This window comes from Etheostoma cragini, chromosome 11 (assembly GCF_013103735.1).
Source record: "Etheostoma cragini isolate CJK2018 chromosome 11, CSU_Ecrag_1.0, whole genome shotgun sequence".
Lineage (NCBI taxonomy): Eukaryota > Metazoa > Chordata > Actinopteri > Perciformes > Percidae > Etheostoma > Etheostoma cragini.
This window is the reverse complement of record NC_048417.1, coordinates 16273458-16286313: the sequence shown is the minus strand read 5'-3', so window position 1 is coordinate 16286313 and position 12856 is coordinate 16273458. Positions and strand designations below refer to the sequence as shown.

At 41.1% G+C, this 12856-nt stretch overlaps 1 protein-coding gene across 1 annotated transcript; it reads right to left on the bottom strand.

Annotated features, from left to right (window-relative positions):
- Positions 1–2920: 2920 nt before the first annotated feature.
- Positions 2921–7965, bottom strand: nr4a2a (nuclear receptor subfamily 4, group A, member 2a). The gene is made up of 8 exons (XM_034886562.1): positions 7801–7965; positions 7206–7307; positions 6128–6993; positions 5475–5604; positions 5130–5293; positions 4559–4761; positions 4214–4392; positions 2921–4095 (listed from the first exon to the last, which is right to left on the bottom strand). Exons 3-8 carry the CDS (start codon positions 6989–6991, stop codon positions 3839–3841), a joined length of 1797 nt encoding a protein of 598 aa, XP_034742453.1. The 5' UTR covers positions 6992–6993; positions 7206–7307; positions 7801–7965; the 3' UTR covers positions 2921–3838.
- Positions 7966–12856: the final 4891 nt, after the last annotated feature.

The following is a 12856-nucleotide window of genomic DNA, read 5'->3' as shown; positions in this document are numbered from 1 at the left end:
GTTGTGTCTGAAACTCATATGCTGTATAGAGAGAAGATTAGCGGGCTGCCTTTAATCATGTAGTTTCACACAGATGTGTGTAGCATGCGTATTTGTGCATCTTTTATAATTCTCAAAATTCTCCTTATCATGACAAACAGTTGCACACAGTCTAGTAGCAGTCTGAGCAACAGTGAGTTATCCTCATTGGATGTCTGTCTAACAAGTTCTCATGTAGTGCAACGGGGAAAGGTCAAATCCTCTCCTACCACAGGGATCAGATGAGGCGAAGGTCTGGCTTATCTTGGCAATTTACACATTAGACCTCCGGACTAAATCCAAATCACTGTCAAAATGCTAACTTTTTTTTTTTTTCTTTTTTTTTGGCAAAAGCTGACCAAATTACATATAAGAGTCAAAAGAAATTTAAATTCTTGTTTAGTTTTGTTGTTGGGAAATGGTTCCTGATGTAACTAAACACACATACAGCAGAGCTACAGCACTTTCAGCACCACATACGTGAACCTGTCAAATTGCATCACACAATTAGACAAAAGTGCAGCAATGTGCAGCTGTGCGTGCATCATACGATCCACGATAAGTGTGCACTGTGCATGTGTGGTAGCATCTATTAGTGGTACGGTAAATGTGAAGCAGCGCTCTCAGAAGATAGGACTCAGTCTTATAATTTGATTTTCACTTTGGGTTGGCGGCGGAGACACAGCCTCTGTTCTCCACCTTCACTTGCTGGTTTTGGTCTGTTCTCTCTGCGGCAGCTTAAGACGAAGCAGAACAACTGGAGAATTATTTATTCTTTTTTCTGCTAATGCTGACACAATCATGTCTAGCCTTCCACTGATGTCAAGTGCGGGGAGGAAATTAGCCTCTTAATGAATTTAGACTCAAAGTCCTCCAGCACATATAATTATGCACAGACACTGACAGAAGTATAAGCTTCTTGTGTCATGTGTTATTGTGTCGAGATAGACATGTTTAAAAGCTAACTGTACTTTGAGTCAATAGAGAGACCTTGTGACATTGTAATACACCCTTTCAACAGATCTGCTAAATGTCAGCAAACTGGTTCTGAATGTAATCCCAATTTGCCTTGGAATTAGCACTTTACAGAGACGATCTAATTATTTAGACAATTTATTGCCTGCTGCTAATATCTTTCAAAATAAGATGTTCCCTTCATCTTGATCATGTCTTAAATGTGGAATCAGTGAGGATAAGTCCCAGACATGCCTCAGAGCCTGGCGTCACTTCTCTCTTCTGATAGACTGAAGCAGAGGGTTTGTGACAGCGGCACCGCTTCAACTCTTTCTGGCCAATCACTGCCGTTTTATATATATGTCTAAATGACTTTCATTTCTGCACTTACACACTTAGTCGCAGATTTAATGCGCATTTCACCAAAGTGGCTTAAATTGTGGTTGTATGAGGGCGTTTAGTATTAAAGGACATAGCCTACAGTTGGACTTTATACCTGACTGGATTCAGAGGCGCGTATAGTCGGACTCCCCCGGGGGTTTGTGGGAGGTTGAGGGTTACAGGTTTACTATTAAACTACAATAAAACAGCTAGGTTACTTTGTCGGCTCCGGTAAAAAAAAAAAAAAAAAAAAACTTTAAAAAAAACTTTAAAACCTAACTTAGAGGAAAGTATGTCCCTGTGTGTGGCATCATCAAAGTGGAGCGCTGTGACGCACAATATAACGCAGTGCTCCCTGTGCGCAACAGGATTTCACAATAAATGTGTTCTTTTCAGCTGCACACTGAGTGTGCATCCTTTGTTATAGTTGGTTGTGGGTAGTCCGCTTTTTATTGGGGCAAACCCTTTAGTCTAAGTTCTGGTTCTGGTCTGACTCGTTGGCAGGTGAAACCGGTTAACAGCCTGCGTTACATGATAAAAGGGAAGGCAAATGAAGCGCAACAATTATCTCGTATAAACATTCCAATAATATAAAGCTCACATTTTTAATCCTTAAAACCTTACATTTTTATTTCCATCAACTTTTTGCCCCAGCAAGGGCATCCAGAGAAACAGACTGAATTATAAAATCCGATGTTCTCTTTGAAATTGTTCGCTCGAGAATGGGATTGTATTTGGGATTCAAGCGAAAAATGAATAATCCTATATTTAATCCGTTGTATCTTTTTTCCCTTTTATATATACAAATAGACATAAGAGACTGCAAAGAGTTTAAACAGCCTGCTTTGTTAATAATGTTTTAGTTTGTTTTTTACAATCTAAATCGACACGCATGCAGGTGAAAACTTTAGTTTTCCCTAATTTAGAAGTGTTTTAAAATGTAAATTGGATGACTGAAATGTTCGCTCGAAGCTTAAATGAAACTATTAGAATGGTCAAATAATAAATATATGCACATATATTTGTTTCTAAACAAAATAGAGAATGGAAACTCAGTATTAAAAGGCCTGCGACTTAATCTTTAAATGCAATAATTTACTACAGGTACACACACTTTCACATTAAGTTAAAGTTAGATAATATTCAAATGATTGATTTGGCTCCAATAGGCCTGAAAGCGCTGCTCACAATACTTTAGGAAATTAGAATAATAATTTTGAACCCCAAAATATGTCTGTCTTGTTGAAATTAGCTCCTTCTAGTCAGAGGTGTCCTAATTTAAAGAATAGATAAATTTCAGAAATTATTTAGCAAAGAATTGATTTAAAAGTTTTATTTGTAAACATTAAATATTTCTTTCTCTCTAAAGTTTTTTTTTTTTGAATTCGGCACCAAATGCGTTACAGAAGTCGTAAGTACATCATGATGTCAAAGATGCGGGCCTATATCACACACTCATGAACCTCTTGATATAAGATGGGAGTTTTTCCATTTTCAAAACGTGTAAAAGTATAACTACTTAGACGTTTATAAGACATAAAACATAGACAACGTGCTCGGCATGAACTTGGATGGTTTAAAATCGTTTAAATTGCACCATGCTTAGTGTAGCTCTTGGCAATAGAAATAAATATATAGAAACGTTTATATTCAACAGCAACAATACTTACAGCACATACAAACAAGGAATGTCTGACAGTTTTACAAACACCATGGGTCCCTCATTTTCTATACAGATGAGATATTTTTCCACATATGCGTCATACATAAAAGGAGTGCCATAACTACGAATCTGTATCAAATCTAGCAGACTACATAGTGTCCGGTATATATTATATATAGACATCACCTCAGCAAGTGCCTATAAAAGAAAAAGAAAAAGGGGGAAACAAGAAAAGAAAACTAGAACATGCGTTGTCTTTTCTGGATACTTTTTGGGATCCTGTCAGAAACACATAGGCACGAGTCAGAAAAGAAAATTAAATCTTTTCATTATAACAAACTTTGTACACGTGTTATAAACCGATGCATTGGAGGCATCACATAATCTATCATAATATACAGTTTGTTTGTGTGTGTGTGTGTGTGTCTCTGCGTGTGGCTGTGTGTTTGTGTGTGTTCATATGTATAAATGGAATATATTACATATGAGTATGCTGAATCAGTAGAGCCGATGTTAAATAAACAGTAAGTGATTGTAAAAGTGGATTAACTTTGTTGACAATTTGTCCACCGGAGAGAAATTCCCCGTGATTCACTCGTTTGGCAATCAAAGTATTAAAAGGCCTACACAGCAATCACACTCTTGTCTCTTCCTCCTGTTATTCTTTTTTTTTTTTTCATGAATCCTTACTCATAATAGGGTACTGTTCTATTAGCCTACGGAGCTTGCAAATATTCCGAAATAATAACGTTAAAAGTCCGTCAAGTCTGACTCATAACCAGTCTGTTGGAAGTTCTTTGAGGTCTCGGCATCGAGTCAGACTCAGAAAGGTAGGGTGTCGAGGAAAAGTTTGTCAATTATTGCTGGCGGAGGGACTAGATCTTCTAGTTTTAGGTAAAAGATACGCTGCAGACCTTGGGTACATAGTGTGCGCAGTTCAGGGAGCTTTCCTAAGAGTTTTGACAAGTAGTTGGGACGATGCAATCCACCGCCATTGAATGTCACTTGATCTTTGAGGCAGTTCACGATCTTGTTTTGGAGATCCTCGACTCTCTTGGGTTCCTTAAGTCCGTGTCGCTCTGAAATACAGCAGAAAAAAAGGACACCGATAAAGTATTTCCGATGCATTCACTTTCTCTTTTATGCATACATTAGAACGCAGGCAGAGTTTCCAAAGGATAGTCGCTTTTTACGCACCTGTTACCATCGCCAGAGCTGCGATACAGGAGAACGCTGAGATGTCAATGTTCATGCTCTGCAAGTTGGAAGAAAAGTCCACGATAGCGTCCACCCACTCTCCAAATCCACGGACGCACTGTAGCCTGTGTAACACCACTCCGTTACAAAAAATAAGTTTGCCTTCCACTGGGTTGGACCTGCAATTAATAGGGAAATGCCATTAATTTCGCTTGGCAATAAATGGAGATTTAAGAGCCTTCTTATTATTGGGCAGCTAATAAAACCCAAATCAATCAAGCTTGAAGGAGCAGCTGATGATTCTCTAAAGCTTGGATTGTTTTGTTTATTAGTTAGGAGGCTTACCTGTACGCCAGCCGCAAGACAAAAAGTTCAAGGAAGGCGGATTCAAAGAGGAGATCTTGATCTTGCTTCGGTAGGTCAGAAAAGCCGGGGATCTTCTCCGCCCAGCCCCGGATGATCTCCATGGAGCCCGTCAGGAGATCATAGAACTGCTGGATGTGCTGAGTGTTGTCTCCAGTCATTTGGTAGTCAGGGTTGGCCTGGAACTGGAATTTAATTTAAAGAGCGCCTTAATGAGGTCCTTTAAAATATATAATCCGTGAAATTGCAAATGCCCATTTCCAAGAGGGAGAGGGTGCTTTTTCACTATTAAATCCATGTCTTCTTTTATTAAGTTCTCTATTTCAACGCAATTTACTTAGGGAAAAAAAACACGCCACATTAAAAGCCTGACAAAGTTAGGAATTCAGCGAGGTTTTACAGAAAACTTTAAAGGGCAGTAAATTGTACCTAAAAGCAGGACTACATTTAAAAAGTCCCTCAGTCTTGTTCCTTTTGTTTTCACCCGGAGTTGTCAACTTTTTTTCATTTTAAGTGCTGTGTTTTATTCCTGTGATAGTGGTACTTTACTTACTCTGGAGTAATCCAAAGCAGACATGGAGGGGTTGGAGTCCACATGGGTCCGAACAAGTGCGCTTATGAGGCTAACCGGCGGTGAAGGTGGGGAGGGCTCCTGTGGACTTTTGGGTTTGGATGGTAGGCGTCCTCTCCGACCTTTTAGATTATCCGTTCGGACAACTGCATTGGGAAGAAATATATGACATATAAGTCATTAACACGCAGTAATGTTGGTGCGTAAATACTTAAATATGGTTTACATAATAATCCAAGACTCTATTACGCACAGGTTCCCCCAAGTATGTCAGTGGGGAAATAAAACTACTGGTTCAAAATGATGAAATGCAAGGCCTAAACATACCTTCTCTCACCATTCCGACGACAATGCACTTTTGGAAACGGCAGAACTGGCAACGATTTCTTCGGCGTTTGTCGACAGGGCAGTTTTTATTTGCTAAACACACGTACTTTGCATTTTTCTGAACGGTGCGCTGGAAAGAAAGAAGAAAAAAACAACAATGTCACCCTGCAGGCCTATTTCCAAGGCTATATAACATGTATAACACGGACTGTGGATTGCTGCACAAGTGAATAACATTAAAAAAAAATGAAAAGATGAAAACGATATAATATCTGTTTCATCTCCTGTTCGGGACTGCGCTGTATAAACCAACAAGAGGGAATAGACCGTCAGCAAATACACTTTCGTGGTCTTTCATATTTTACTCATTCCTTTGAGATCGACTATGTGTGGTACGGATAGGCTTGTCATATAAAGTTATTTTACGCACGTAAAAATAGGCGTGTAATATGTAGTGTAGCCCGCTTTGAAAATGTAATTGTATTAGCTGTAGCCTATGTTTAGGTTGTCTTGTTATTTTTTTTATTATTATTACTATTTTAAAAATTGGGCAGATTACAACTCACAGGCGCCGTGAATAATTAGGAGTACACAGTATATATTTCCTGTAATAACAGTAACACTGATTTATGGTTGCTGTCATGTCAGCCCACCTTGAAAAATCCTTTGCAGCCCTCGCAGGTTCTCACTCCATAATGCTGGCAGGCTGCGTTGTCCCCACATACTGCACACAGACCCTCGTTTGACGGAGATCCTCGGGACGGGGGCGATGGCACTTGGCTGTCCACCAGCTGGTGCCCGTGGCCGAGCTGCAGGGAGTGAGGAAAGGCCAGACCCGCCTGTTTCCGTATGGGCACCGCAAAGCTCTGGCCGTCCAGGCCCCGGTGCACGCCCGGGTTGTCGTGGTTCATGGAGACGTGCAGCGGCCCGTCAAACCGCATCTGACAGCTGGAAACAGGAGTACCGGGCGGGGACTGCTTGAAGGAGAAGAGCGACAGCCTTGACACCGGATTCTTGCGCTGGTCCATCATATGAGACGTGGCCGCAACATAGTTCTGGTGGAAACTGTGGAGGGAGCCAGGGTCCTCCCACATGTGATTAGGCTGAACTTGGAAGTTTGGTGTACTCGGGGCATGGGGTGAGGACGGTTTGAAGTACATAGGCCCAGAATGAGCCATCATTTCCTCCGACTGAGGTGGCAGGTGGCTCTGCTGATGGTAGTTGTGCATCTGGACGTCCTCTACCTTGATAGAGGACTGTTCTCCAGAGTGGGGCATCTGATACAGACAGGGCGGTTTAACGTCGTAACTAGTGTTATAGTTGTCCATGAATGTACTGAAACTTGGGAGAGAAGTAGTAGCTGTGATTTCAGTGTTGGTCAAGTCCATGCTAAACTTAACAAACTCGGGTGTTAAGAAGTCGCAGCTGTATTCTCCTGCGGTGTGGTAGCTGTAGCTCTGGGAAGCAGGACTAGCTCCTTGAGGTGATGATCCATACTGAGCCTGAACGCAGGGCATGGCTGGATACCAAACCGGGAGAAACACAGAGAATTTCTGAGATAAATGTTCAAGCCGTGAAGAAAGTTTGACAGTATAATGTTTCATCTAATTTGTCTCAAAAAAGAAAACATTAACAGTGCTTTACGTTAATGAGTAATTTCATAATAAAATAACGTTATTCTCAAACACTGTATCTGTGTTTTTTATTTGTAAATAAGTTTCCATATCCTACCTCAAGTCTTCTGACCGTTTTTCGGTGACACTTGAAATGGATATTGTCAGGAGTTGTAGGGCTGACAGGATGCAAGAAAGCGGCTCTGTTCTGCGTCTTCCCCTGATAAAACACATCATTTTGATATTTACTACATTCTAAAATAAAAGAATATCTAATATGACCACGGGATCCCAGATAGAGACAGATTTAACACAAACGCAGAAACTGCAACCACTTTCTAATTACGCACAGCGTTTTGAAAAGTGTCATCAATGTTGAATGGATCCCGAGGAAAAACGTGCATATAGAAATGAAACAGCATGAGTAGTCTTTTTTTTTTCTTTTCTTACTATAAAGTGTGTGTTTGTTCGCGATGAACAGACCAACTTTGCGCACTTGACATTAGTGACAACTTTTCTAGAAAGCAGAAAGCTAAAAATAAATCTCGTGAAATATCAACAGCCCAGTCTGAGTCACACTAAGATTTGAAACATTTCAGTTTAACAGTGAAAACAGACTAAAAGAAGAAAAAAAAAAGGGGTAGGGTTAGAGAGACGGCGGTGCAACTAAAGCGCAGATGATGTTGCAAAGAAAAAAGATGAGTGAATCTTACCTCTTTCACATCAGGATCGTGGCTTTCAATCCATGCGATAAGCATGCAGGGGGTATTCATCAATTTCAGTAAAAGCTCCAAATCATGAGCGGTGGTACCCAACACTGCTAGGCAGACAGACCGTGTGACTCCGCGCACTGACAGCGATACCAGCTTCGACTACCCAGTATGGCCAATGTGGCTTTGTTTATGTGAGCCCTGGGTACCGTGGCCCACGTGTTTCACAGCGCGACGTCATCGGCGTCGACACTGACATGAACCAATCCGCATGGGAACATTCTCAAGCCCCAATTTTTCTGGCGAGTATGTGTTATGTGTTCTATGTTGCTTCCCTCATGGACATTAGCAGAGATGTAGTGGAGGGTAAACCCTTCTGTGCTCAGTTCAGACACTTTTGTGTTTGCAGTGGATTTAAGTCACGCTTGTTTTGAGCTCACATTAATCCGTGATTTACTTGTTATTATCACAGGTCTGCAAAGGACACAGGTCATAATGAGCTGGTCGTTTCTGATTAACTTTTGTTAGTACTGATGTTTTTTCTGCAGGCCATGGTGTAATCACTGTTGTTTTATCCACCGCAGCATCACACAGGACTATTATTGTTTGGAAATGGAGACACTTAGTTTGTTATAACGCAGATACAATAAAGGGAAACTTTCATGTTCCAGCGAGTCAACATGTGAAAATGCATTTTTATAATCAGTATTAAAACACATAGCTTACAGGTACTGACTGGTACTGAGTGGATTCACTGCCTGGTACTGAGTGGATTCACTGCCTGATAGTTATTTTAGTGTAAAATTGAGATGAGTGTACATTGGCACAGTTATGTCACAATGTGGCTGATATGCCAGACTCACTACACTTGTATGGAATAGATCTTAATGAAGCGAGGGTCAATATTATTCTTCGTTATCCTCTGACAGGATTTCTGCATTTCAATTGTGTTCCAAATTTAGACCAGATAGGGTGGGGTTTGCGGGGTGGGCTGCCTATTCATAGCTGGTATAGTGAGCTGCTGGAGGAAAAAGGGAGGGGGGGGGATAATTAGTGGGCCTGTAGCCAGTTGTCATGGGGGACCCAATTTAGTCCCCAGAGAGGGAAATGTGATAGGAGCGGCAGAATGGAGAGTGACGCAGAAAAACGCTCAAGTTGACGCAGTTGACAAAGTAATCTTTCGGCTTTATTGTTCTGCAGTGATGGAATAACTGATGCCAGTGCAATCTTACACCAACACCTTGTAGCCAGTCAAGTTGGAATACCTTTTTTTACATGCGTATTGGCCTGCACAGCAAGCCATGGTGACGAGGGCGCATACATATAGGGTGCAGTACGGAGTGTAGAAATGTATTTCCACGTGCAAGTAACAGCAGCCAGCATCACTTAGCACGCAGCATCATGTCTATTTCTAGTGGATTGATGCTTTACTATATGAGCCACAGAACAACCATCAGTCTCAGAGCCGTTGTTTTGTGTGCCCTGTGCTCAGTGCACACAAGGACAGAATGTGCAAGGAGGGGGGGCAAAGGAAACTGTACATCATGGTTACATTCACCTCTAGAGGACACTATTGTTCACCAGCCATACATCAAGTGGCTCCTGTTTCTTACAATTAACCTTTTAATTAACCTAACCCCATTAGGACTGTGTGGTCACGCCCAGTCGTTTTCAGGTGGGCTAGATGGCAGGTTTGTATATTATAAATTCTCCACACTGCATTGTGAATATTCAGAAAACTAATAGAGTAAAAGTGCGGGTGTTTTTGCCTCCTCCTCGCCTTCATGGTAGCTTCTAATTAGGCCACCTTTCACTTGTGTTTTTTTGTACAGGAGGGTTCTAGTTTGTCAACACAAAATCCTTCACTGTGTGCTGAAATCTACTTACCACACATGCATTTATGTAAAGTGGCCTATGCGCACACAAAAAATGAAGATCAAATTTAGTCTGAAAACCTGACGGGATGCTGCATGGTCACACTGTTTTTCTGTTATCCATTTATCATATAGAATTTGGAATGAAAACACAATTAGCAGTTTAATTGGTCATTTTACTGATGAATAAGTAGCTTCTATTTCACATGCACAATTAATTGACAGCCATTTGAAAAAAAGGAGTTAGTTTTAATCACACAGAAGTTATTTCCTGAGATTATATTTTTAACTTTGTTTGAAGAAATGTATACTGACATTAATAATTTTAGTGTGTGGGCATGAGAGAGAGAGAGAGAGAGAGAGAGACTCTGTTATTAATTTCTCTGCAGGTAGCCTACAATCCGAAAGTCTGCAGGAAATGCACTTTATTAGATGGATAAGAAGCTGTCATCATCTTAAAGGAACACGCCGACTTATTGGGACTTCAGCTATTCAACGTATCCCCCAGAGTTAGATAAATCCATACACACCCTTCTCATCTCCGTGCATGTTGAGATTTGTAAAGTCATAGGGTGTACTAACAACAAGGTCACACAAGACACAGCCATCTTCTAACTGTATACAAACTGGGAACTATATCTTCAGAAATCCCAACGTGTAAATAGGAACATGTTGGAGTTATGTTGTCACTTATTGGGAGCAGTAGCTAGTTGGAACCAGTGACCTGCAGGATCTTTGCTAAGCTAAGCTAATGCTGGGGGCATCAGACAGAGTTACAGCACGCACGGAGATGAGAAGGGTATGTATCGACTTGTCTAACTCTGGGGGATACGGTGAATAAGCTAAAGTCCCAATAATTTGTCTTCTTAGAATGCTTATGGATCCCTGTTACAGTGAGACCAGCGGCTGTGACACTGCCCAATAGGTTGCCCCCTTGCGAGAACAGGGAAGTTAGCAGCAATCACCACTTGATTTGCTGAACAGAGTGGTCCTCATAAACCAATTACTTTCTTATTTGTCTCCAGATGGTTGTTTGGCAGCAACTATACGAAAAAGTAACTTCTGAGTCAAGGCAGTTTTTAATCGCTGCAACACAGCACAGGTCCAGCCTACGTTAGCGCCTACAGTGTGTCACTTTGCAAGTGGTCCTTATATTCTGGGCTACCATCAGCATCACTTGCGGTGGGGTGATGGGGTGTTAGCATGCAGAATGATCTCTATCAGTACTCAGTGATTTAGGTATTTACGTTTAAGAGGTGGAATGGAATGTATATTTACTCAGGGACTGTAGTCACGTAAATGTGTACTCTACTTGAGTATTTCAATTTGTTGCTCTTTAAAAGTTCACTCCACTACAGTTTAGATGCAAATATTTCCCTTTTTACTTCACTACATTCAATAGGTACTAGATACTTTTCAGATTTAGATTTTACATACAAATTATTTCTGTGCATCAGTTATGATTATCCATAGTATAGAATAATATAATTCTAACAGGCACCATCCTGCTGCATAATACATACTTTTTTTAAACACATTTTGTTTGCTAATATAATGTACTTTTACCTGAGAAGTAGTGGGGATTAATACATTGCTAAGTTGATTTAACTCATTTTCCACCACTGTTTTTTTTCTTCAAGATTATCTTTTTGTTTTTTCCCCTTTTATTTATGAGTGACAGAGGATAGACAGGAAAGATGTGAGAGATATGGGGCATGAGATGCAGCAAAGGGCCAAAGGTTGGATTCAAACCCGGGTTGCTGCAAAGACCCCAGCCTACAAGGGGCGCACGCTCTTACTGGGTGAACTAGAGGCCGCCCCACCACCACTGTTAATGTATAAGCAGCACTTTAATGTTGTTGCTAGTCCAGGTGGTGCAATAAGACAAACGGCTTCTATACTGCTGGTTTAATCTATTTTTTCATATGCAGTATTGCTTCGTCAAAATTTGTTGCGGAACGGCTGCGGTCGATGACTGACAGTTGAAGTCACGAGGATCCACGAGATCTCGTGAATTTGTGTAGAATAGATCCACAAAACCAACAACATTTTGTTTTATCTAGAGGAGTAGAGGGGAAGCAACTCTGGGCTGTGTTTTCAAGGTGTAGTGCAGGGAAATATGATCGGCCGTGAGCGTGGTCTATTTTATTTTGAAAACTAACCAAGTGTTTTATTCAGTTTCTGTGCTCGACTTCCTGTCCCACACTATCTGACGTGTGCTGATTTGCTGCGGAGCTCTCTTGTGTCCGGCTAAAATAGAAGCTTCTCATATCTGCTCCGGAGGGCTGCGGACTGCCGGAGCTGGGAAGGACTCGGGATGCAGCCGCTCCGCAGTCAGTGGAAATACACATATTGACTTCAATGGAAACCTAAAGACTCCACCGCCGATCAGGAACGGATCCGCAGATGTTCTGCAACCGGCGGAAATTAGTCACACACACTTAAATTGAAGCCCAGGTAGTTCGCAAAATCTGCGGTTCTCTCACACAAACCTCATTTCATTTGCGCCAGCAGGTATCAAACTTTCTGAGAATTGAGCAGCCCAACCCTAAAGGCATCCCTTTGCTCAGTGTCTTCTTTCCATTTCTAGATTCCCACTTTACAAGCTTAAATGTCTACTTAATATGCTTTAATGCCTGCTCTTTAGAGCCTGGGAGCACTTCATCACTTTTATACACCTTTATATAACACACTGTTAACTAGCAATGCCTTATGGAACAGCTTGTCTTGCAGCTGGAAGGCGCCTCCATGGCATGATGGAGGTACCTGTTCACCATTCACAATGAGACAGTAAAATGGGAATAGAGGCCTCTGCATACTGCTGCTGTCTATATCAGTCAACGATGAATATTCATGAATCACAGTGTCATGACATGCTCTGTAATTGGCAGCAACATTAGTAATGACACTGCTGGTATCAAGTCCCTGCATATTCATGTGGAGGGGCAATATTTCCTTGTGGTGCTGTTTTTTTCTCTCCTCCTGAAAGTGAAAATGTATTCTGAATCTGCAGGTGTTCCTGGTGCCACAATCAATTGCTGGCTGGATTGTGCCCCAGTGAAAATCAGACAAACCATTAGTTTCTTTGTCAATCTCTTTGATTAATAATAAATCTGAATTATATAAATGTATTATATATATATATATTGTATCTGAAAAGGTTGAAAGGGATCTGAGAATAGTGC

Bases quoted from the DNA above. Each gene is read 5' to 3' on its own strand.
- nr4a2a (XM_034886562.1), bottom strand. From the start codon at position 6,991: ATGCCCTGCGTTCAGGCTCAGTATGGATCATCACCTCAAGGAGCTAGT. The intron at 5,294-5,474 runs GTATGTTTAGGC...TTCCCAATGCAG, and splicing joins CGTCGGAATGGTGAGAGAAG to TTGTCCGAACGGATAATCTA. The intron at 4,096-4,213 runs GTGCGTAAAAAG...GCTGTATTTCAG, and splicing joins AGCTCTGGCGATGGTAACAG to AGCGACACGGACTTAAGGAA.